Source organism: Danio rerio, chromosome 10 (genome assembly GCF_052040795.2).
Source record: "Danio rerio strain M-AB ecotype USA chromosome 10, GRCz13ab, whole genome shotgun sequence".
Classification (NCBI taxonomy): Eukaryota; Metazoa; Chordata; class Actinopteri; order Cypriniformes; family Danionidae; genus Danio; species Danio rerio.
In genome coordinates, this window is record NC_141030.1 from 21,202,459 (window position 1) to 21,230,344 (window position 27,886).

General features: G+C 34.3%; 1 protein-coding gene across 8 annotated transcripts in view; it reads left to right on the forward strand.

Annotated features, from left to right (window-relative positions):
- The window catches only part of kcnn2 (potassium calcium-activated channel subfamily N member 2), an 86,646-nt gene that overhangs the window by 24,149 nt on the left and 34,611 nt on the right, over positions 1 to 27,886 (forward strand). For 3 of the 8 annotated variants that reach the window (XM_087270418.1, XM_087270419.1, XM_087270417.1), the window contains exons 3-6: positions 19,359 to 19,777; positions 22,160 to 22,301; positions 23,504 to 23,614; positions 26,028 to 26,159. In XM_087270418.1, coding sequence (XP_087126544.1) covers positions 19,359 to 19,777; positions 22,160 to 22,301; positions 23,504 to 23,614; positions 26,028 to 26,159 — 804 coding nt within the window. Of the gene's footprint in view, positions 1 to 19,358; positions 19,778 to 22,159; positions 22,302 to 23,503; positions 23,615 to 26,027; positions 26,160 to 26,232; positions 27,874 to 27,886 lie in introns of those variants that run through there. The other 5 variants (XM_087270414.1, XM_087270412.1, XM_087270413.1 and 2 more) reach the window with 3 other exon arrangements.

Consider the following 27,886-nt stretch of genomic DNA (forward strand, 5'->3'; position numbering starts at 1 on the left):
GTCAGTGCGCTTTTGACGAGGGATCCCGTCTGCGGATGGCAAGCCGTTTTAACTTACTCATTTGTAGGATTTAAAATGCTTTATATCAATATAATAATAATAATATCAATAATATCAATTAAAATGGCAGCTGTAGTTGACAGAATTTAAAAATACATAAATAAAAAAAGACATATCAAAATTTTATTGTAAACTACCCTATTTCATTCATTTATCGTGTAATGTGTAATATATTATGTGTAGTAACAAATACTCAAATTACTGTAGGTTTCTTAGGAATTGTTAATTCCAAAAAGTTTTTATTTAACTGGTGTCACGGTGGCGCAGTGGGTAGCACAATCGCCTCACAGCAAGAAGGTCACTGGTTTGAGCCTTGGCTGGGTCAGTTGGCATTTCTGAGTGGAGTTTGCATGTTCTCTCTGTGTTGGCGTGGGTTTCCTCCGTGTGCTCTGATATCCCCCACAAGTCCAAAAACATGCAGTACAGATGAATTGGGTAAGCTATCTTGTCCATAGTGTATGTGTGTGAATGAGAGTGCATGGGTATTTCCCAGCGATGAGTTGCAGCTGTGCGACGTAGTGGCGCAGTAGGTAGTGCTGTCGCCTCACAGGAAGAAGGTCGCTGGGTTGCTGGTTCGAAACTCGGCTCAGTTGGTGTTTCTGTGTGGAGTTTGCATGTTCTCCCTGCATTAGTGTGGGTTTCCTCCGGGTGCTCCGGTTTCCCCCACAGTCCAAAAACATGCGGTACAGGTGAACTGGGTAGGCTAAATTGTCCATAGTTTATGAGTGTTTGTGGATGTTTCCCAAAGATGGGTTGCGGCTGGAAGGGCTGGATAAGTTGGTGGTTCATTCCGCTGAGGCGACCCCGGATTAATAAAGGGACTAAGCCGACAAGAAAATGAATGAATGTATGTATGAATGAGTTGCAGCTGGAAGGGTATCCTCTGTGCAAAACATATGCTTGAAAGGTTGGCAATTCATTCTGCTGTGATTACCCCAGATTAAAAAAGCCACTAAGCTGAAAAGAAAATGAATGAATGAATGAATGAATGAAATAGTTTAAAAAAGTAAACTTTCTGTTGAATACATTTTTATTTAATCAATTTATTTTACTATTATTTAACCAGCAAGTCTCATTGAGATTTAAAATCTCTTTTATAAGAGAGACCTGGCCAGGATAACAGCCATACAGTAAAACAATTCTAAAATACATAGACACAACATAACAACATTTCATCATTCCTCTCAACAAAAAATCATGCTTTCAATACCGCTCTCTGCTTTGTACTGCTTTTAAATTTATCGAAACACACAATTTTATTTAGTTTTAATTCTTTCTGCAAATTATTTCATGCCCAAGGTGCACAATAAGAAAATGCCATTTTACCCAGTTCTGTACAAACTCAAGGTATATTAAAAAGCAAACAGTTGGAAGAGCCAGGGGCAGACTTAGTGATTAGGGGTTCTAAGAAATTCCAGGTATGGGGCCCTAGCATTTTTGGAAAATAAACTGCATGTTAAAGTAGGTTTATATATATATATCCACACAGAAAAGCCAACTGAGCCGAGGTTCGAACCAGCGACCTTCTTGCTGTGAGGCAGCAGCACTACCTACTGCGCCACTGCCTCGCCCTTAACCTTTATCTTTCTTAATGTTAATTTAAAAGCAATAAATTTACAAATTAAAACAAATTTACAAGTACAGCAGGGATGTCCAAACTCAGTCCTGGAGGGCTGGTGTCCGGCAGATTTTAGCTTGCCTCAACACACCTGCATAAAAAATTATCCAAAGATGCTGTTTTAAATTGTAAATAATCAGTGCTTTTGAAACAAATGAAGACAGCAGAAGTCAAAAATTCATTTGAATTATTTAGCCTGACATGCTTACTGTTTCAGCATAAAAATAAACACATAATTTTTATTTTTAAAGCTTTAGTTGGTAAACTATCAGAGCACATATCTTGTGTTCAAATACCTATTCTACCAGATGAGCAGATATACTCTTACTTATGATGCATTTTTCTGCATTTTCCAATTATGCTCCATATGTATAGAATGAGCTTCAAGATATACATATGAAAACCATACCATCTATTGCTATATTTAAATATATTATAAAGAACAGTGCACATGTTTTAACAATTGATTATGGTTTATACTGTTTTTTTGTGTGTTTATGTGTTGTGATTTTTTGTAACTTTGTCTTATGCTGCCTGTTTTGACCAGGACTCCCTGGTAGAAGAGATATTGTATCTCAATGGGAAATTACTGGTTAAATTATTATTATTTTTTAAATAAAATAAGTAAAATATATTGTGTTCAAGGGAGAAAAGTTTTAGTTTTTTACCAAGACATTTAAAAAGAACATATTTTAGAGCGGTAACCATAATACCGTGAAACCATGATATTTTTATCCAAGGTTATCATACCGTCAGAATCTTATACCGACCCTTGCCTACTAGTAATACACCAATGTTTTGAAGTGTTAACATCTACCTTTGTTACTGTTGGAATATTTAATCAATTCCATGCGTTTTCAATAAGAAAAGGTCAGAAGAGGGTTTTCTTTAATGTCAAAAACATTAGTAATTTATTGGAAACTAATGAAATATTCGATTCACAGAATTTTTGAGGAGGTACGCAACAATTTTCCTTTCCTGACTCCAGCTTTTATACGCAGCTGATTAACAGTTGGAGTTTAGTGGAATTCGTCACTTGACAATCATTCTTCAGTCCTCCATTGGCCGCACCCATACACACGTCCTCTTTTTCTACGAATTCTCTGCACAACATTAAAAGCATAAGACTTCTCTACTGCTAATTTTTTGTGTTCAGTTTCAACCCATCTCTGCTCACAGGAAGATTAGCTGCAGCTAATTTTGGACAATCAGGCCTTTGCATTTATATCAGCTTCATCTACATCAGCAAAAATGCTTCATTAGTATGCAAAGCATATCAAACACAAGTACAATCGTTTAATAAAAAAGGAAAGAGATAAAAATAATAAAAAATATATTCATTTTCCACAGACTAAAAACACAACTTAAACAGTTTTTTTCCCAGAAGCCAGAGAAACACGCTATAGAAGGCACTCACTGTCATTCAACTGCTGAACATCATCACGGTAACACACATAAAGTGAAGTAATACAATAAATGTTATTTATCAAAATGACATTTAACTGTACATCTCTGATGACAAAAAAATATCTCAAAATAGTCACAGTAATGTCAGCAAAAAAAAAACATAAAAAGTGAAGTGTCATGCAGGGAATTCAATTAACAGTTATTCACCAAATATATTAAGAAATGTTATATTAGCCAGGGGACAGATTTTTGCTGTAGCATTTTAACCTTTAAAATCGGGCTAGTTTTTCAGTTGAGGATTCAGTTTTTTCTAGTTAAAATGCTAATTTTTGAAATTAGACATTAGAATGATTAGTAATAAAGATTAGTAATAATGATGTCATCACTTGCCAAAATCACATTCTTGATTAAAATTCATCTAGTGAAAATGTATCATTCTTCATATCTGCAGTTCAGTTTTCTTTAGTTCTAGAAATGCTAATTGTCGATAATAGAATTCTTTGCTATAGTAACAATTGTGATTTTTGAAAACAGGAAATACATTTATACTTGTAAACTATGACGATGTCGTCACTCAGAGAAATCAGTCTTCAAAATAAGAATTACGGCAAGGTAAAATAAATTAATTAATTAACTTCTAATAACGGCCACTTGATTCAGTTTCAGTTCAAGTTTACTTAAAGCGCTTTACACAATAATTATCATTCCAAAAGAACTTTACAAAAGGTGACTGATTACAAGTTTTTTTTTATTACAAGTTTTGTGAAATGTTTATATTTAAATATGGATATATATATAGTCATTTCTAGCATAAAATCTGAATATTGGATAAAGTTAGGATCCAAAATATATATTTTTTTGTATTTATGTTTGCGAACACATTAGAGTCAGAGGTTAAGTATACTGTAAACATATAGAACAAACAGCCAGAGAACAAATATTTTCACAAGTTTTGTAGAATATTATTCTATCATTTTAGGAAATCTGTCACAATAGCAAATTATGTAGAGAACCCCCAGAGTTGTAAAGTGTGACAAGTGCTTCTAAAATGGATGTTTATGGCTGAGTGCTGGTGAAAAACTGTAAATTAATTCCACAAACAAAAATTGAGTAGTGAATCATTCGGGTAATACGGACTGAATTGAACTATTGAACTGATTTCATGTAGATGAATACACTTTCTGATACTTGCTATTATTTCACATTTTTAATATATTTTTTTTACAGCCTGATGGCTCAGTGGTTAGCACTGTCACCTCTCAGCAAGAAGGTTGCTGGTTTGAATACCAGCCAGGCCAGTTGACATTTCCGTGTGGAGTTTGCATGTTCTCCCCGTGTTTCCTTTGGCTGCTCTAGTTTCCCCCACAGTCTAAAGTCACGCGCTATAGGTGAATTGAATAAACTAAATTGGCTGTAGTGTATGTGTGTGTGAATGTGGGAGTATATGGGTGTTTCCCAATACTGGGAATCTGCTGCGTAAAAGCTGGAAAAGTTGGCGGTTCATTCCACTGAGGTGACCCCTGATGAATAAAAGCACTAAGCTGAAGGTAAATGAATGAATTTTAGGCATTTATAAAACATTTTTGAGAAAATAGCCTTTAATGTGTAATGTGACTAATTCTACAAACAAACATTTTAAAAGTGCATTATGGATCTATGAACACACTTTATGAAAAGCAGAAAATGACCAAATTTACAGGTGCATGAATAAACTGTTGTTGTTGTTTTGCCTGCACAGCGTCTCTTCTAGAGAACCTCTAGAAATGTTCATTCTCAATATCATGAATTGTATTTTCAGTTAAACAGCACTAGGCTGCCATTCAAATTCAAGTGTTACTATCAAGAATAGATTTCTTAATAGTGAATCTGAACGGTGACACTTAAGCAAAAATACAATTCTTTATATCAAGAGCGCAGTTTTCCATCAATGATGCCATGACTGATTTGAAGAAATCATTGTTAGTGTTGCAAACATAATTACTGATATGAACAGTATTTAATCTGTTGAAATCTGAACCTTGATATCAACAATTCAGATCTTGCAAGTAAATAAAAGACAAATGTTTTGCCATCACTGCTTCAGGAGAGTCTCGACCTTGTGCTGCGCTGATCAGTTTAGCCCATTTTTTATTGCACTTTTCATTAATCCACTCACTCTGCCAAAGTCAGCCTTGCATCCATCATTCAGGTGGAGCTCTGAATCTCACAGGACTGACTGACACTGTATTAGAGGAGCTGATGGAGCTGCTGCTACAAATTCAAATCCTGGAGTTTTATATAAGTCATAGCTTTGAGGGGGAAATTATTGGCAAGAGACAAAAATAGTCGTCAAATAAATAACTGTATATTATATATGTTATATAACTGTATATTATATTCTGTGACATCAGAAGAACTATTTATGGTTCCTACATTGAACAATTAATAAATGAACAATTAGTTTTTTACTGTAAAGTCTAAACTACATAGAACCTTTTTGTAGACTAGAAAAGTTCCACAGATGTAATGAAATCATAGATGCCAATAACAATTTTTAAAAAATAAATAACAGAGTAAAACTTTATATAAACTTTAAAAATTCACATTCCAAATGTAAACCAGCACAGATGAACACTAAAAATGATCAACGAAATTTCGAAAGTTTTAATAAATATCTAAATACAAATTGCGCTTTTCATTCATCCCTATTAATTTATTTGATATATTTGTTGTCTAAAATTACTGATTTAATGACTCAAATTGTACAACACTATTATTTGCTTCAATTCTTATGTTGCTTATAAAATACACAAAAATCTTTTTTTGTCTCAGGAAGATGCACAATATATCGGTGGCTATATCGATATCGGCTGAAAAACGCTATTTTTAATGTTATCGTTTTCTGTCCGTTATCAAAATTAGGCCGATATCCTTAAGTCGATAAATTACGTAATTGTACATAACTGCCTGCCTTGTAAGCATGAGAGAATCTTGCGGGAGTGAGGTAATAAAAATGTCAAGTGACTAACAATCGTACATTACTGTAACACTTGAATTCGAGAACATTTGAGCTGGTTTCAGTTTCTAGTTCTTCATTTAAAATATATTTATTGAACTTGTTTATTAATTCAATCCAGTTTTGTCATTTAACCTATTATTTTTATGCAGCAGTCAAGTTGCATGTTAATTTGCCTTCTGAAGAAAAGAAATAATTTATTTTTGGCATGATAATTTATGTAAAATTGTGAATAGGTCTATATAATCATCTTGCAATTTTGAAATAATTACTTTTTTTGCTTTGATTAGGCTATTCTAAGATCAGTTCACATTTTTGTGAAGGTTTTCGCCAATTTTGTTATAGTATTTGATCGCAGTGGCCGACGAAACCCAGTCCATAGTACAGTTCCCAGCAGGCACACAACATCATTAGACGTTAATAGGTTAGATTTAATCATGACGTCACATGACCAAAATTCAATGTCTTGCCAGCATTGTTATACAATAATAACATCAAATTACAGATTATTAGTTGCTGATATTTGGTTGATTTTAGGTTGGACATTGGACATTAACGTCGACCAGACGTTGGGTTTTGATTAACCTGATTTTCATTTCCAAACAATATCCAACGTCTCCACGCCATTGGGGTATGTTGGGGCACAACATCAATATGAGGTCATGTTGACGTCATGTCTCTCCACGCCACCACCAGTGTGCAGCATCTACTTGGATGATGCAATGGCAGCCACAGGACAACGGCACAAGTGCCCTCACCACACACCAGCTATAAGAAGAGTGAAGAGACTGTGACAGAGCCAACTGAGTGCATGGGAATGATTGGGAGGCTATGGGTAAGGGTCAATGGGGGGAATTTGACCAGGACACTGGGGTTACACCCCTACTCTTTACAAGAAGTACCATGAGATTTTTAATGACCGCAGAGAGTCAGGACCTCAGTTTAATGTCTCATTTGAAAGACGCCGCTCACTGACAGTATAGACTGATTTCACGCGGCCGCCATTTTTAAAAGCGAAATCGAGGCTGCGGTGGGAAGAAACCCGTAGTACAAGTATCGTTGGGAGTTACACAGGAACGTTGTGTACTTGGCTCCGTGTATCTGTGTTTGCACTGGGTGAAGAGCGGTAAACTGATTGCAAACACAGATACACGAAGACTGGAGCACGAAGCAGCCGTGCAGACCAGTCGAGTCATCTTAGTGGCGCTTCAATGTTAGCGGGAAAAAGACGGGTTTAAAACTTCAGTACCAGGACAACACTATTACAGACAACACGAGGGTGTGCTGCAGAGGACTGCAATGCTTTATCGCTCACTGGGTTACATAGGCTGAAGCAGGAAAGCGTCATCATGGTGTTTAACTGGTGCCATGAACTGAAGCATAGGAGGACACTTAAGCGTATTACTCTTACAGATGTTGTTTGATGCTAAATTGCTTTTAATTGTTTAAATTAAACTTACTGAATGATATTAAAGTGATGTTTACACCATTTCTGCATTTTGAAATCTCGGCAACAGCTGGAGGTTTGTAGTCCACAGCATGTTGCTGCGATGTTTACAGTGCTGGTCCTATACTTTCGGGTTTCTTCCTACCACAGCCTCGCTTTGGTTCTTTAAAATGACGGCCGTGTGAAATAAGCGTATAGCATCCCCTTCACTTTACTGGAGCATTTGGACCCACACAGACCACAGGTTGAGCGCCCCCTAGTGGTCTAACTAACGCCACTTCCAACAGCAACCTAGTTTTCCTATGTGGTCTCCCATCCAGGTATTGACCAGGCTCAGCCCTGCTTAGCTTTGTTGAATTACGTATACAATTAAAATGTACAAGTGATTAAATATTGCCATAATATAATTGTATAAGCACCACCAACAATATAAACATACAGATTCTAGTGATACAGATTCGTTTCTATTCAAGTTTTTACAATAAAGAAATTAAAAGAAGAAAATCTGTTGAAATTGTAAATATTTGTCATCATCACATATAAAATTAAATTGCATCAGGGATTAAAAATTGCCATAATGTAATAGTATAATTACAAGCTTAAAAAAGAAAAATGTGTTAAGTTAAAAATCTAAAAAACAAATCTAAAAATAAAAACAATTTAAGAATGACTTAAAATTAAGTCATATTATTTAAGAATTTTAATACCTTTAAAAAATTATCATTAAAGAAATTCAGTGCCCAGTTACTAATAAATATGAATACCAACACATCTCACTAAAAATCTGATTTATTTAACAACCATAAAACCTACAATTAATTTTAGTTTTTTTGCACATTGATCATTTTTATAATAATCTTCCTCCTCATTCTCCACCTGTTGTCGTGGTTAAGTGAGTCCCGTCACTCTTGTCGCTCTCTCAGTCTTGTCGAGGTTATCTGGTGCGACCCTTAGCTGTACTAACCAGGCCATTACATGCGCTCCTTCCCCTCTGTTGTCAAATTCAGCATTTTTCCATAACTACCCTCTCCAGCTCTTGGCTGGAATATTGGATGCTTGAAGGTGAAGCACTCTTGAGTATAGTGTTGCAGGTCGTCCATTACCATAATTGGTTTTACCTAGCAAGTAGATTTCCTTACATAACCCATTTTAAATCTTTAATTGCTCCGTTTTGAAGCCGCATAGTTGAAAGCGCTGCCTTTCGTGACATGTTTTGCTCATATAAACCAAATTAAAGCTTGACGCTTATCATGCGTTGCGCAGGCTGTGTGGTTTCGTTGTTGTTGTTGTTGTTGTTGTTAAGCTTTGAGTAAGAAAGCGTCTGTCAGCTTTGGGAAAGGCAGCTTGTGTTTCGCTGTCTAAGTTACACTCGCACGGAAAGTCCAACAACAGCCTAAACTAACAGACGGGCTGGTTAAAGTTACAGCTTCTCTGGCAATTGTCAGGCCTTTTAGGACACTTGATGTGTCTTATCTGGTCTTAAATCTCCCTTTCTTCTGCTCGCAACCATTTCCGTCACGAGCCTGTGTGGAAATGCGATCCTTTTTGGGTTCCTGTTTGGTGTTTTTGATGTTATTCTGGTAGTCTTGTGGGAGTGCGTGGCTCGTGTTTGCATGCATGTTGTATGAATATGAAGGATTAGTGTGGTATTTTGAGCTTGTGTGCGAGTCGTGTGACTAACATGTGTAGGTGGTGCTACTATTTTGTCATTAGGTTTTTGGCATAAAACATTTGAGGCATGGTACATAAGCTTTGAGGTTGATTTTTTTGTGTATATGGTTGAAGATGGCCGCTAAAGCAAGTGTTAATTTTAAACATTTTTTTTTTTACTTCATTGGTTGTTTTTGCTTCTACTAGTCAGGTTTTGTATTTGTGTTTGAGTTAAAAGGTATTTTTATTTGGGGGTTTTTCTAAATGCAAAATAAACATGATGTGGTTTCGAGCATAAAATGATGGCCTCTGCAACATAATAAAAATATTTTAAATTCAGAAAAGTTCAATCAATAAATTAAATAAATATTTGTTTAATTAACCATTGTTTGCATTCAAAACCAGTAAAAAAAAGTTATTCTGGCCTGCTGTAAATTTCTAATAATAAATAATAATAATAATTTTTATTACAACTATTATTATTATTATTATTATTATTATTATTATTATTATTATTATTATTATTATTAAAAGCTCAAAATGGCAATATTTTTATTAGATATTTGTAAGTTATCAGGCCCAATGAAACAGGTATTAACATTTTACTCGAACCTAATTCTTCATACCTAATAATATATATAATGCAGATAAATTCATTCATTCATTTTCTTTCAGCTTAGTCCCTTTATTAATCAGGGGTCGCCACAGCGGAATGAACCACCAACTTATCTGGCGTATGTTTTACACAGTGGATGCCCTTCCAGCCGCAACCCTGCACTGGGAAACACCCATACACTCTTACATAAACACACATACACTATGGCCGATTTAGTTTATTCAATTCACCTATAGAGCAAGTCTTGGGATTGTGGGAGAAACCGGAGCACCCGAAGGAAACCCACATCAACACGGGGAGAACATGCAAATTCCACACCGAAATGCTAAGCTCACCTAGTAGCGACTCAAACCAGCAACCTTCTTGCTGTGAGGCAACAGTGCAAACCACTGAGCCACCATGGAGATTAATATTAGTATTAGTTTTATGCAGCCATATAATACGTAGTTCATAAAAGGCATTTTTGAAATAAGTGCTGATGCAAATGAGTAATTACAGTATGCGCAGTTCAAGGAAATATATGATAAAGGATTATATGGCCGTTTCTTGTTCTCCCAAAGACTAAATATAAAGCAAAAATATTAAGTAAAAATGATACAAGCGAGCATTCATTCATTCATTAGTTTGTTCATTCATTCATTCATTCATTCATTAGCTCGTTCATTCATTCATTAGTCCGTTCGTTCGTTCCTTCATTAATTATTTAATTCATTCATTAGCTCATTCATTCATTCATTCATTCATTAGCTCTTTCATTCATTCATTCATTCATTCATTAATTAGCTCGCTCATTCATTCATTCATTCATTCATTCATTCATTCGCTTGTTCAATCTTTCATTCATTCATTTGCTCATTAATTCTTTCATTAGCTTGTTCATTCATTTATTCATTAGCTCATTCATTCATTAGCTTGTTCATTCATGCATTCATTTATTAGCTCATTCATTCATTCATTAGCTTGTTCATTCATTCATTCATTAGTTTGTTCATTCATTCATTCATTCGTTCGTTCGTTTGTTAATTAATTAATTAATTAATTCATTCATTTGCTCGTTCATTCATTCATTCATTCATTAGCTCGTTCATTCATTCATTAGTCCGTTCGTTCGTTCATTAATTAATTCATTCATTTATTAGCTCGTTCATTAATTCATTCATTAGCTCTTTCATTCATTCATTCATTTGCTCATTAATTCTTTCATTAGCTTGTTCATTCATTTATTCATTAGCTCATTCATTCATTAGCTTGTTCATTCATGCATTCATTTATTAGCTCATTCATTCATTCATTAGCTTGTTCATTCATTCATTCATTAGCTTGTTCATTTATGAATTCATTCATTAGCTCGTTCATTCATTCATTCATTCATTGGCTTGTTCATTCATTCTTTCATTCATTCATTAGCTCGTTCATTCATTTATTCATTGGCTTGTTCATTCATTCTTTCATTAATTTATTAGCTTGTTCATTCATTCATTCATTCATTAGCTCGTTCATTCATTCTTTCATTCATTAGCTTGTTTATTCATTTATTCATTCATTAGCTCATTCATTCTTTCATTCATTCATTAGCTCGTTCATTCATTCATAAGCTTGTTCATTCATTCTTTCTTTCATTCATTCATTAGCTTGTTCATTCATTCATTAGCTCGTTTATTCATTCTTTCATTCATTCATTAGCTTGTTTAGTCATTCATTCATTAGCCAGTATTAGCTTGTTCTTTCATTCTTTCATTCATTAGCTCGTTTATTCATTCATTCATTAGCTTGTTCATTCATTCATTCTGTCATTCATTCATTAGCTCGTTCATTCATTCTTTCATTCATTAGCTAGTTTATTCATTCATTTATTAGCTTGTTCATTCATTCATTCTTTCGTTCATTCATTAGCTTGTTCGTTCATTCATACATTCATTCATTCATTAGCTTGTTCATTCATTCATTCTTTTATTCATTCAGTAGCTCGTTCATTCAATCATTAGCTTGTTCATACATTCATTCTTTCATTCATTTTTAGCTTGTTCATTAATTCTTTAGCTCATTCATTCATTTATTCATTCTTTCATTCAATATTTCATTTATTCATTCATCCATTTCCATCCATTTCATTCATTCTTTAGCTTATCCATTCATGCAAATAAATCATTGAATAGAGTTTTAAACTGAATTGTGTAACTGAGCCCTTTAAACTGGTTCATGGAAATAATTCCCCGAAGTTCCCCAAACTCTAATAAATAGTAAAAAACAAAAGTAAAGAAAATATTCACAATAAGGTTATAATAAAACACCAAAGCACATTTTCAGAGTTTGTTTTGCACATCATAAAAGACACAGCATGTGCTACCTTTAGTTCTATGAAAACATGGGTTCATTTTTAGCTGTAAATGCTTTTTCCTATTTCAGGTGTCACAATGTAGCACAAGTGTGGCAAATGACTAATGTAATCGATAATGTTTTGGTGTCTCAACATTAAAGATTTAGGGGAATTTAGGTCAATACAGACAACCAATAAGTCTTCATTATTGCAAGCTGATAACCAATAATGATGGCAATAAATACAAATCTTGATTTATATTTTCTTGTCACTCGAGTTAACACACAAAATAAGTATGTTTTTCAGCTGATACCAGTATGGCCCCTTTATGTATTGTGGATCTCTACACATAGATAATTATGAGAATGAGAATACTCATTTACATTTGTAAATTGTACCTCTTCCCAACAGGGAAAACCCCCAACAATTAAGAATACATAATAATATTGTGTCATGGCTTTACAATCAAACAAATGTTGTTATAATGGAATTCAATGGGCCAGAAACAGTCACTAACATAACGATAGGGTAGTCAATTTGCCCAAAATGAATGGTTGAGGTTTCGAAAATGTTTAAAGCGTTTTTTCAAAATATGTGTCAAAATAAGATTTGCCACCAAAGATCAATCCGTTTGCTGAAACATAAAGAAGTTGTGGCCAAATGAAGACTCAAAATCATCTCAGAGTGGATGAAAAACATCCCTAACAGCACACAATGGTTAAAATACCCATGATGACCCCTAGCATTTATTTTTTGCATTCAATTATAGTTGCCATGCTTTCATATAATGTATGATTAGTTCACAAATCCATAAAGATGTGATATGTTTGCATGTACTAGTAGAGCTGGGCCGATAAATGATATTATATTAAATTGTTATACAACAATGGGAATCTAGAAGTGTGTTAATAATAGAGATGTACCGAATTTTTGGCCACCGAATGTTATGCCATTTAATGGACCCTCTAATTTTTGTGTCTTGTCATTGTTGGGGCACTCTTATAAATCATCATCATCATTTTCTTGCTGGCTTAGTCCCTTTATTAATCTTGGGTCGCCACAGCGGAATGAACCGCCAACTTAACCAGGACATTTTTACGCAGCGGATGCCCTTCCAGCCGCATCCCATCTCTGGGAAAACTCTTTTAAATCTGGAAGCATTAACAACTTATATCGAAATAATATATATCGTTATCACTCAATATGGAAAATTATTATTATGATTGCATTTTTGCCATATCGCTCAGCTCTATGTACTAGTGAATTTGCAGTGTGCAATTGTGCAATGCTTTAAACTCAATTGTAACTACTGAAGCCGGGCATTTGCCGGAAAATCACTGATTTATTTCTGCTCTGAAAACTACAATTGTTAAAGAAAGATGTGCTCATAGATGACTGCACATAATACCCTAGCAACCACTTAGCAACCAGTTAAAGCTCACAAGCAACCCGCAGTGTGCCAGTAGTTGCTCATAAGCCATTAGCAACAGCAATGCGCTGGCAGTCACTTCAACACCCATTCTTTACGGTCAAGCGCCACTCAGATTTACTTAATGCTTTAACGCATTATCACTGAATAAATGATCTGGGTTATTAATCTCATTTGCCTCCAGAAGCAGAGGCGTTTTTCTTAATGAGGATTTTAGAGATTAAGAATTCCATCTAAATCAAGGTTATTTGGCAGAGTGTCTGTTTATATATTTAAACTAATCATTAATGTTCTGGCAGAGTTTATGTCATTTGATTCATTCAGACATCTGCCCCGTGTGACCAAGACACTGTGTTGAGTAAATAACTGACCATAAACGTGATTAAACCATCCAAACGCTAAGATTTTTATCTGCACACAATTACGTGAAAGGAAAACCACAGGACGGCACCGAAGCAAGCTCTGGAAGCCTCAAGCGAGAGTCATATGAAAGAATAATTCAGTTATGCACCACATAAAGCCATTACTCGTGAAGCAGCCTAGCGCTGCTGCGAGAAGGCAGGGAAGCCGTTTGCACATATTGGATCAGGGGTTTATCATTTGCGCCTTTTCTCATCTCTGATGGCCACAGTCTCGCTGGATAAAGTCTGTCAGCAGAAGCCAGTGGCATTGTGCTGACTGCATTACTCTGGTGAAATATCTCTCGCTGATGTTGGGTGTCGGGTGCCGTGAGGTGATTGAATGCACAGGAAGAAACACTGAACGTCGGGGAGGGCAGTGATCTGATGATTGAAGTCAAATCACATTCATTATCTGAGAGCAGAAGGAGATTTTTTTACTGTAGCATACAATCCTTACTGAATCAAAAAGCAGAAGGATTTCAACTTTACATTTCTAGTGAACAACTATTATTCATAATGCTGAAGAGATTTAGACTAGTGTAGCACATTAGTGCCCAGCGACTCTGCAGTACTGGTTATATATTTTTTTTTATATGAGACAAAGAACTGCAATCCCATGAAGCTTTGAGAACATAATCAGAATATAAACAAAGAAACTTTATATTTGTTGTTCATTTAAAAAAAAAAAAAAATATATATATATATATATATATATATATATATATATATATATATATATATATATATATTTATTTATTTATTTGTTTATTTAAATATATATATATATATATATATATATATATATATATATATATATATATATATATATATATATATATATATATATATATATATATTTTTTTTTTTTTTTATTTATTTATTTATTTTTATTTTTATTTTTTTTAGGCAAATATTATATTATATATTCCAGGGGCCACCAACATGGTATATGCTCATTATAGCACCACATATGAGTAAGCTGCATCTAATATTTTTATAGGTATTCTTTTTAAATCACACTTGCATTGGTGTAAATTTGAAAATTACTTTAAGTTATATATTAAAAAAAACTTGAAAAACAATTCCAGACAAATGAAGTGTTGCATATTGATATTTATCTAACTAGTTAAATCATTGTTTACAACTACTGTGAGAAATCATTAACATGATCAATGTCTTCACATAGATGAATATTATTAATTATTAATAATAACATAATTAAAAGTAAATTAAGGAAAATGTGTTATTTAATAACTGGTAGCCCTTCACACTAATCGGTACCCAAGAAGTAGCTCTCAGTTTCCAAAAGGTTGGTGACCCCTGATATATACAGTCCAGCCCAAAATGATTCATACCCCTGGGGTATGAATTATCTATAATAGCATATACTGTAGGAATACACTCCTCACATATGTAATATTTACTTCATATTTGCAATAGGAAGCTTTACAATATCACAGTACTTTAGATAATTCAGTACTGAAGCCAAATCTGAATTTAGTTTGCGTTAATTGCGTTAATTGTGCCCAAATTTGTATGTTATTAAGAAATACTAAATAAAAATGTAAAAAAGAGCAAAAATCAAGAGAAATAAAACATATTGAAAGTTTTAATGAAATTTTGTAGTTTGCATTTTTTTTTTTTGCAGTATTTCACATTAATTAAATTGTATTATATTTTTATTTCCAAAGATGTTCGGTGACTAAAATGTTTATTATCAATATATCCATTCAATAAATCTGTTTTGTTCAAATGCACCAAAATATACTACTAATATTAACTGAGAAATGGATAAAAAAACAGACTATAAAAGATATGGACATAGTATCTGTGATTCACACATAGGTTTCTGAAAGGCACAAATAAAGCTACAAGTAGGCGTGGCCCACTATCGCCATTTTGTTTGCGCAATTGTGCTGACCGAAAGTAATAAAAAGGGGCAGATGCGGAGCATCAATGGAGTTACAGATGTCTGCTTACATTTTGCTTTGACAGGCTTTTCTTTGAGAGAAACAATACTTCATTACCTGCGACTCGTTTGTGTTCTGACCACGTGCTTGGTTGTGAACTCTATCCATAAAGTGTTTAGTCTTTTAAAAACACTGTTGTAATAAATTGAGCCACTAAACATTGTTCTTATGACGTTTTTCTACAGGAGGAAATTGAGAATTACTTCTAAATGCTTCGGATATAGTCTGTGTTAGTAAATGCAAGACTATTGATGAAATCCAGGCATAACACTGTATGACAACACTTCAGATTCAGTTGTGCATTACAGTTCTAAAGAAAAATATAAAAGATAAATGATCTTAAATAAAACAAATACATTCAGAGATATGATGTATAAGTATATTAGAATTGCACTCACCTGGGATATGGAGCATCTTGAATGGTTTGTGAGCACAATTAAGTGCACACAGCAAGCCGTATTATTTGATAATTGTGAGAAATAATTCCAAAAGCCAATTGACTGTGTAAAGCCACGTAAAACAAAACAAAAATATGATGTATATGAGTTCAGGGGGCTAACCAGCCAGAATCAGCTAAGGTGACGCGATAGTGACCAGCAAGACCTAGCTGTCACTCAAGGCGCCACCCCCCTAACTATGCAGACTTAATAATAAACGAAGCGGATGAGTTTTAAAAAAAATTCACCCCCTCACAGTTGTCATGAAGCGTAATATTACCTATATACTCCAAAACTATCTTTTGTACCAGGCTGTAAACATGTTTTTATCAACTGTAAATTTGGCTAGTCTACCATTGCAGTCAGTGGACATCTGGAGTTCCTGGAGCGAGCCCCTAAAGGCGAGTCGATGAATTGCAGATTCAGTTACCTTCGTATTGGCTTCACAAGGGAGAGCGGGACATTTGATAAAAACATTAGTTTTCAAACGCATAACACTTACTTCAAGAAAACAGTTAAATTACCATAAACTGGTCAAGAAAAATCTTGAAAGGATAATTTAGCTAAATACTAGTTTTTCTTGTAATATCCATACATTTATTCTGTAATTACAGCTTATTATTTTGTATGTTTGAATAAACAAGTACATTTTATTTGAAAGTTTCAAGAAGGAATTGTTGTTATAATAAAACAATTATGTTACTGACAGGCAGCTCTGAACATGTATTGCCAGTTTTCTTTCAATCTAAACAGTTTTGAAAACATTTGGGGTAAACTCAACTGCATTGTTGTTGTGTATTTTATATTTGAATGTAAAATTCAAACATGTCATGTCTTTAAGAAAATAAATGAGCAAACGCTTCTGGAACCAAGGCTGCTAAAGGAGAGAATAGTAGCTTTTGCGCTGTTGTGAAGCAAACCAGATCCATACTGAGCAGAAATATTTATTGGATTGGGGAAAAGGGGAAAGTGGGAGATTTTCTATGTAGCAAGAGTAAAAAAAAAAAAGCAATGCGGCTCCAGAGCCCTCCGGTCAAGTGGAGAGAAACCTGGCTGAATCTGGCACGTGAGAGAAGCCGCTGAGCACTGCAACTTGGCAGAAGCTGACAGGTTGAGGCTGGAATTACAGTCTGCTGAGGGGAAATGAGGCGCACTGAATAAATACTGCAAAAGACATAAATCAGGAGGTGCAAAAATCAAGATGCGTTTATTTTAGAGGGAAAGTGTTTAATATTAATAAGTAGTTATGCAACATACTGATCTACTATTTAAGATACTTCTTCTAAAATTAAATCATTCAACATATATCAGACTTCCATCAACCTGGTAATTGTTCTAAACATTATGTAAAACATGCTAGCAGCATATTGCTATGAACAACATGCTAATTGATGCTAAACAATACTAGTGACATGCTAACAATATATTAACTGCACTGTAAACTTATTACTAGTGTGTTAACTCATGCTAGCAACATGTTAATTCCTGCTAACAATGTGACCAACGTGTTAATTTATGGTAAAACATACTACCATTAATTATGCTAGCAGCGTATTTCTACGAACAACATGCTAATTGCATTGCAGCATATGTTTTTATGCAGCGGATGCCCTTCCAGCTGCAACTCATCTCTGGGAAACATCCATACCCTCATTCACACTCGTACACTACGGAAAATTTAGCTCACCCAATTTACCTATACAGCATGTGTTTGAACTGTGGGGGAAACCATAGCACCCGGAGGAAACCCACACAAACGCAGGGAGAAAATGCAAACTCCACAAAGAAACGCCAACTGACCCAGCCGAGGCTCGAACCAGTGATCTTCTTGCTATGAGGCTAAAGCACTTCCTGCTGCGCCACTGCGTTGCCATGGTAAAATATACTATCATGAATAAGGCTGGCAGTACATTTCTACGAACAACATGCTAATTGATGCTAAAACATACTAGCGACATGCTTACAATATATTAACCACACTATAAAAACATTACTAGTGTTAACGCATGCTTGCAACATGTTAATTCTTGCTAACAAGGTGAACAACATGTTTATTCCTGGAAAACATAATAACAATAAAATTTGTGTTAGAAACATGATAGCATTATTTCAGTATGTTAACTGGTCTTGAAACAGATTAACAGTGTTCTTTTTTGTTCTACCATAGTGTTTTAAAACATATGACATGTTTAAAATGTGTTGCAGTGTGTTGGTCATGCTAACAGTTTGTTGAAAAATATTAGCAAAAAACACATTCATGTGTTAAAACATGCAAACAATGAGATAAAACATACCAAAATGTGCTTAAGTACGTAACCTTACATTTTAGCAGTAGAATAAACCAAGCTGGGAACATTTTAAACAATGTTACCATCAAATTAATAAAGTGTAACTATTTATTATAGGGCGCAGTAGGTAGCACAATCGCCTTACAGCAAAGAATGTCGCTAGTTCGAGCCTCAGCTGGGTCAGTTGGCATTTCTGTGTGGAGTTTGCATGTTCTCCCTGCATTCACGTGGGTTTCCTTTGGGTTCTTCGATTTACCCCACAAGTCCAAAGACATGCGGTACAGGTGAATTGGGTAAGCTAAATTGTCCGTAGTGTATGTGTGTAAATAAGAGTGTATGGATGTTTCCCAGTGATGGGTTGCAACTGGAAGGGCATCCGCTGCCTAAAACATAAGCTGGATAAGTTGGCGGTTCATTACGCTGTGGCGACCCCAGATCAATAAAGGGACTAAGCAGAAGAAAATGAATGAATTTATTAGAGATTTAGGACAAAATGCTAGCAACATGCTAATACATGAAACATGGTAGCAACCTCTTTAAACGCTAGCTATATGTTTTAATGTATGCTGTTAATTGGCTAATAATATTCTAGCAAGTTGCTAAGACATGCTAAAACATGCTAACAAAGTTCTATATCATGCTACCAATGCGCTAAATTTAATTATTAGATGTATTTTTTCAGTAGGTATGAATATTTACATATTTCTTTTCTCCCTTAAACAGTTATTTATGGTGGACAACGCCGCAGACGACTGGAGGATAGCCATGACCTATGAGCGCATCTTCTTCATCTGTCTGGAGATCCTTGTGTGCGCCATACACCCCATCCCAGGCAACTACACTTTCACATGGACGGCGCGGCTTGCCTTTTCCTACGCACCATCCAAAACGGACGCAGATGTGGACATCATCCTGTCCATCCCCATGTTTCTGCGATTGTACCTCATTGCTCGCGTCATGTTGCTGCATAGCAAACTCTTCACCGATGCTTCATCACGCAGCATCGGTGCCCTCAACAAAATAAACTTCAACACACGATTTGTTATGAAGACCCTCATGACTATCTGTCCCGGCACAGTGTTGCTGGTCTTCACCATTTCTCTGTGGATCATCGCCGCCTGGACTGTGAGGGCCTGCGAAAGGTGGCCCACTTTATTGCTCTGGCTGTAGTAGGGGATTTTTACCATGTCTTTAAGCCACAGTTTCTATGAACTTTCTTTATTTATTTATTTGTTTCATGTAAAGTGTTTTCTTGTATACAGTTTTACACAGGTATGAATTGGCAGTTTACAGATTAATCCAAGTGGTGCTCGCTGCAGAGCCATTTGAGGAGAGGTGAGCTCCAGAGAGGGGGAGCTTAAGCTTGAGCTCCACCTTTTTTGCACTTCTTCTACGAGTGATGTCACTGGGGGTAGGGTTAGGGGTGGGGTTGGTGTACGCATTAAAACAGCTTACAGGAGGAGGAGCGACAGCTCATGCTCCCCCTCTCTGGAGCTCACCTCTCCTCAAATGGCTCTGCAGCGAGCACCATCTCGATTAATCAGACTTTGTTAAGTATACTATATATGTATTTTCAGTATACCTAATTAAAAAATAAATAAATACATATATATATATATATATATATATATATATATATATATAAATATAAATATATATATATATATATATATATATATATATATATATATATATATATATATATATATATATATATATGAGAATATATATATATATATATATATATATATATATATATATATATATATATATATATATATATATATATATATATATATATATGTATATATATATATATATGAGAATATATGAAAATTAGATATACACTACAGGTCAAAAGTTTGGGATCAGTAGGATTTTAAAATGTTTATTAATGTTAAAGAAAGCTTATCCTGATCTCCAAGGCTGCATTTATTTAATCGAAAATACAGTAAAAATTGTGATGTTATTATTATAATGTTATAATATTATTGCACTATAAGATAACTGATCAAAAGTAGTTTATACTATGTTGTATTATTATTATTATTTATTATTACTATTATTATTAATAATAATTTTATTACTATTATTATTATTATTATTGGTAATAGTAATAAAGCAATAATTGAGTAATCATTTCATGTTTAACTATATACAATAAGTAATAAATAAATATTTATTTTACATTGAATAAATGCCGCCTTGATGAACAGAGTCATTTTATTTAAATTATTAAATAAAACTAACAATAAAAAAACTGACCTTGAACATTTGACCGATAGTGTATGTTATTATGCAGCATTATTATTGTCATATACATTGTATATTATAATTATATTCTGATTATAAATTTTCAGACATGAATTCATTATTAAATATTTATAAATATTTATTTATTTTAAGTATAGTTCAGTAATTATTAGAAACTAGTTATTAGAAACTACCAGGTGTGCAGTTTAATATATTAATATTTAATATATTGATATTAAAATATTATAATAGTATATTAGTATTATTATATAAATTAATATTTTACTCATTATGGTTGATTTTGAATGTATAAAATATTCAAATTATATTTAAATTATCGTTAAGTCATGATATATTAATCAACATTAGGGTGATAATAAATATGTAAGTATTACTGTTAAAAAGTAATTAATATATCAATATTATCATTCGTTTAATTCCTAGGCGACATATTTACAATATAAAAAATTTAAAAACTAGTTTATTTGTAATTTTAATTTTACAATTCACACTTAAAAAAAGTGACAGCATGTCCAAGTCCTCAGCAGTGGACTTGACACTACATAAATGTCTAATGGCAAACAAAGTAACGCAATTTTCAGGGCTGACTGATCAAGTCAGCCATAGATGAATGTTAGGTAATTGCAGTTATTTTACCTAAATATTATAAACAATATAAATATTGCGATATGAATACAGATTCACAAGATGGGTTGAATAATAGCTCTATTTGAGTTTTCTGTGGAGTCTAACAATTTTCAAATACAAAAAAATTAATAATCACAATGCAAAAAATTCTTTTTTTTTTGCTTTGCCTTTTTTCTAGTCCAAATATCTAAAAATTCTTTGATTGAGTAAAAATATTGTTTGTTTTATCTTTAGAAATTGAGATGTAAGTATCAAAAATGCATCATTTCAAAGGAAAACGATATGGTGCCTTTCTCTCAACCTGTTAAACCCTATAGAGTATCAGATCTCTCACGTGGCGGACCTGGAGGGCCTCCGTGTGACGTGTAACCTTTTAAACAGCAGTTAAATAGCTTTGGAAACTGAGTCAATTGTGTCCCAACTCGGCTTGATCCCTCAATTAGCCAATTAAGTGTAAGCTTACAAGAGCAACAGCATGTCCAAGTCCTCAGCAGTGGACTTAACACTACATAAATGTCTAATGTCAAACAAATTAGCGCAATTTTCATGGCTGACTGATTAACTTACAATCAAGTCAGCCATAGATGAATGTTAAGTAATTGCAGTTATTTTACCTTCGTTAGATATCATGACAACATGGATGTAACCAGCAATTTCCTTGGAGCCATGTGGTTGATCTCAATAACCTTTCTAACCATTGGATATGGGGATATGGTTCCCAATACATACTGTGGAAAAGGAGTCTGTCTCCTCACTGGCATCATGGTAAGTATCGTATTGTATCATATCGTTTTGTAGGGCTGCACGATACTGTCTGATATTGCGATATTTAATTTTTCTGCAATATTAATACAGATTCACAAGATGGGTTGAATAGCTCTTCCATTTTCTGGGGAGTCTATAAGTATTCAGGTACAATAATTTAATAATCACAATGCAAAAAATGCTTTTCGTCCTTTGCTTTGCCTTGTTTCTAGTCCAAATATGTCAAAATTCTTAGATTAATTAAAGTAGTTTTGTTTTACTTTCAGAAGAAATAAGTCAAATTAGGAGATTTCCTTTAAACCAGTTAAATTAATAAATCCCATGGAAATTTGGATATTTGGATTAGAAACAAGACAATATTGTGGCTGGAAGGGTATCCACTACATAAAACATATGCTGGAATAGTTGGCAGTTCATTCCACTGTGGCGAACCCTGATAAATAAGGGACCTAGCCAAAGGAAAATGAATGAATGAATAAGAAAATAAATTCATTCATTTTCTTGTCGGCTTAGTCCCTTTATTAATCTGGGGTCGCCACAGCGGAATGAACCGCCAACTTATCCAGCATGTTTTTTTTTTTTACTCAGCGAATGCCCTTACTGCCGCAACCCATTACTAGGAAACATCCACACATAAACACACACATACACTACAGACAATTTAGTCTACTCAATTTACCTGGGGAAACCGGAGCACCCGGATGAAACCCATGCGAACGCAGGGAGAACATGCAAACTCCACACAGAAACGCAAACTGAGCCGAGGTTCGAACCAGCGACCTTCTTGCTGAGGCGACAGCACTACCTACTGCGCCACTGCTTCACCCAGAAAATAAATTATATATCATAAAAAAATAATTAAATAAAATATATCTTTGTTACACAAACAAACAACACAATTTTTTTATTCTCAAGTGTTCTGAACTCTCTTGAAATGCTCAGTCAAAGGCCTTAAAACACATGCAAATAATAAACCTTCACTCTAATATGGTTAAACTTAGCCATGACTCTACAAATTGCTTGTGTTCTGTAGCTCTTTTTCAAATATAAATCACACTCAACATCTTGTGATGTGACTATTGAAGATGCGCACATTGTGATATCAATGCTGAATCTACATATTGTGCAGCCCTATCGTATTGTATGGTTGCTGTTGTTTCTTGGACTGAATTAATGCTGATAGCGAGTGTTTGTTTTGTCAGGGTGCCGGGTGCACTGCTTTGGTGGTCGCTGTGGTCGCAAAAAAACTGGAATTAACCAAAGCTGAAAAACATGTACATAACTTTATGATGGACACCCAGCTGACAAAAAGGGTAAGTCTGAAATCCCCCAATTTGAATAGTCTGGTGTTGCAGTATCACAGTTTGTTTTTAATCCTGGCAAACCTGTGGAAATAATATCCAGCTTATGCAAAGTGGGAAAACAAGGTGGATCTGTTAAATACAAACAACATGTGTGAATTCATTAATGTGACACCCTGCTTACAGGAATATTTAAAACGCGCAAAAGCTAAAGCTTCCAATGATGTTCACAATTGTGACACTGGTCTGGCAAAAAAATGTAAGCGATCAGGCTGTTAGTCGGGAAATGAGCCTTTTGGTCTAGTGAGTGAAGCTTTTTCACATACTCAAAGCGTAAAACAAAGTTTTGTGCTTTGGAGCAAACTTAAACATTAGCTAATTATGCTAACAGAGGTTTAATGCTAATGATCCTGCAATAGAGTGCATTAGTGTCTGCAAACTTTTTTCAGCGGCTTTTAGACAGGAAGTGTTTTATTTATAGTCTTAGTTACAGATTTATAGCCAATGAGCCAAACCAACCACCTACAAGGTCAATAACAAAATTGAATACAAAAATAAAATAATAATAGTGATAATGAGGGAAAGAAGTACAATCCCATGAAGCATTGCAAATGACACAATCAAATAAAAAATGCTGAAGAAATATTTAATTGAAAGATGTTTCTTCTGCTAGTCATGGGTGCATTTATTTGATGAAAAATACAATAATTATGTTAAAATTGCATTGTAAAAATAGATTTTTTAAAAATTCTGCACAATTTTAAATGACAAATTTTCTATTTGAATATATTATAAAATGTATTGTATTCCTTTAATGCAAAGCTGAATGTTTAGCATCATTACTCTAGTCCTAGTCTAGTGTAAGGCTTCAGAAATAAGTTTGATCATCTGGTAGAAGCATTTATTATTATTATTTATTATTACATCAGTGTTGGCCAGCTTTAAACTTTTGTGAAAACCATAAGATAGTGTCATTAAATAAGTAGTCTTTTTACTTTTATTAATACTTTCATTTAGGGCATATTATTATTATTCTTTATATTTTTTGTATTTTATTATGATATAACAAGATACACTACCCAACAAAAGTCTTGTCGTCAATCCCAGTTGTAAGAGCAACAAATAATAACTTCACTTCTCGTTGATCATATGGAAAAGTGGCAGAAGGTGGATTTGTCCTATAAATCATGTTGAACTGCATCCCAATCATCACAAACACTGCAGAAGACCTGGAACCCGCGTGGACCCAAGATTCACACAGAAATCAGTTAAGTTTAGTGATGGAAAAATTATGGTTTGGGGTTACATTCAGTATGAGTATGTGCAAGAGCTCTGCAGAGTGAATGGCAACATCAACAGCCTGAGGTATCAAGACATTTGTGCTGCCCATTGCATTGGAAACCTCAGCAGGACAGCACATCTTCTCATACTTCAAAGTTCCTGAAAGCAAAGAAGGTCAAGGTGTTCCAGGATTGGCCAGCACAGTCACAAGATATGAACATTATTGAGATAAGATGAAGGAGGAGGCATTGTAGATGAATCAAAAGAATTTTGATGAACTCTGGGAGTCCTGCAGGAACACTTTCTTTGCCACTCCAGATGACTTTATTAAGTTACTTGAGTCATTGCAGAGATTTATGGATGCAGTCCTCCAAGCTCACGGGAGTCACACACAATATTAATTCTTTTTCCACTGCACCAAGACTTTATATTTTATACTGTACATTATTTCTGTTTAGTGACAAGACTTTTGTCTAAGCAAAGTCAGAGCCTACTGTCCTAATTAAATAATTAAAAATCAATGCATGATCATATCTTATTTTGGTAAAATAAGCATAATTTAGAGGCCTTAGCCTTTCATATCAGCCACTTCTGAAATTGATTTTTTCATTAGTTTGAACTGATGTTTATCATTTACATGGAGCTTAAATGCCTTTTACTGTTCTTAGATCTTTTTATCGGAATAAGGAGATGTGGTAAATGTCTCAAAAGGGCTTTTATGTATGTAGAGCACAGTGGTGTATTAAAATAATAAGTCAAAATTGTGTAAATGCATCAGTTCCGTTTGGGGTTGGTTGCAAAATGAATAATTTTATAATATTGGAAACTAATTCTGGTCTCCAATGTGCATGATTGCCGGAAGTATTTGGTTAAAAACAGTATAATAATAATCAAGTTATTATTTGTTGTTCTTAAAACATGGATAGGCGACAAGACTTAGTATATATACGTATATATGGACAGGAAGCGAAGTGGAAGAGAGAGTGGCATGGGATTGGGACAGGTCCCTGTGTCGGCCCTCAAACTCGGGAAGCCTATCCTAAGGCTATCCTAAACCTTATAATCCAAAGCAAGTTAGCCCTGTTTAAAAATCAGGATAAGAAGCAGAAGGGATTGCTAAATGTTAATGCTAACTCTCCTACAGGTGAAAAACACAGCTGCTAATGTTCTCAGGGAGACGTGGCTCATTTATAAAAACACCAAGCTGGTGAGAAAGATGGACCACGCCAAAGTCAGGAAACATCAGCGCAAGTTCCTTCAAGCCATTCACCAGTAAGTCAGATCTCTGAAGAGTCGTGAGGATGCCAATTCTCGCTCATTTATGTGTGTGTATGTCTGTTTTTTTTCAGTGAGAGTTACCTGGTTTGAGCTCTGAATTGTTTGACACCTGTAGCCCAGGGTAGGAGCCGCTGATGATGATGTTCAGCTTTGTTATGTTTGAAGGGGTGAATCCATTAGTGCTGGTTATTTAGTATGGCTTGTTGTGCTTACGCTCTGTTCTTCCATTTTAGAGTTTATTCAGCCCTCAGAAAGGCGCTAGTGAGGACACTTCCTTTTTCCCCATCAGTCTCACTCTTGGTATTTATGGGCCATCTAAAAAAGGACGTAAGTGCCCTGTAAATGTCACTCTCATCCAGTGACTGATTATTTGGGATACCCAGAAGGCAAAATGGTTATAAACCCACCTCATTTCTGCTGGAGCCCTCCGGGTTTGTAGTTTCTTCCTGATGTTTTATTTTCAGCCACTCTCAGAGATATTGGCTTGAAGCTGAAGCCCTTTAATATTGGGTTATAAAGCACTTTACCACGAGCCTTTACCACAGACAAAACAATAGTGAAATGTTACAAGAAACAGCTTGTGTTATGAGCTTCCATCAAATTGACTTTTTCATCAGTTTGAACTGATGTTTATCATTTACATGGAGATTAAATGCCTTTTACTGTTCTTAGATCTTTTTATGGGAATAGGAGATGTGGTAAAAGTCTAAAAATAGCTTTGATGTATGTAGAGCACAGTGGTGTATCAAAATAATGAGTCAAATTGTGTAATTGCATCAGTTCTGTTTGGGGTTGTTTGTAAATTGAATAATATTATAATATTGGAAACTAATTCTGGTCTAATATGCACCATTGCCGGAAGTATTTGGTTAAAAATAGTACAAACGCAGGAATATTATTTATGTGATCATTACTCTGTAAAAATGCTGGGTTGTCGTAATTACATTTTTTTAGCTACACCAGACTTAAGTTTCACAAAGATCTTTGGTAATAATTTTAATGTGCTGATTTGATTAAACATTTCTTATTATTGTCAATGTAGAAAACGGTTGTTCAGCTTAATATTTTTCTGAAAGCCTTTATATATATTTTTGTATTCTCTGATGTTGAAACATCAGTTCAAACACAGCATCTGATACATATAAATGCATAGTGCAATATAAATGTCTTTACTGTCACCTTTAAAAAAAATAATGCATCTTTGATGAACAAAAGTATATTTAAATGTGCTACTGAACCCAATATTTTAAGTTTATAAAAATAATCTGCAATTATTGGAAACGTTAGTAAAAATGCTCTTGATTAAAAGTTAATCTTAAATAAAAACAAATAAATGTTTTTTTTTATCACTATTAAATGTAATCTTTAGCAGATAAATATCTAATGAAACATAAATATCTAATACCGTACATTAGTATATCAAAATGTTGGGACTGATATTAGCTTTTAGCATTTTAATATACACAAAATATGAAATCAGACAATAATATGATTAAGATGTTTACATGAGTTGCTTTTTGGATGTTCCTTTCATGATCCTGTTTTACATGTTGTAGCACATAATTCGTTTACCATCATTGTGTTACCACACTATCCACATTTTCTTCTGAAGTTTCATGTAATTTTGGGTGTTTTGTTTTTAATTTGTCGACTTTAACTGCAGTTTGGCACTTTCACTTTCAATCAGTAACATTTCATGCATGCCCCCTGTGACAAACAAGATAT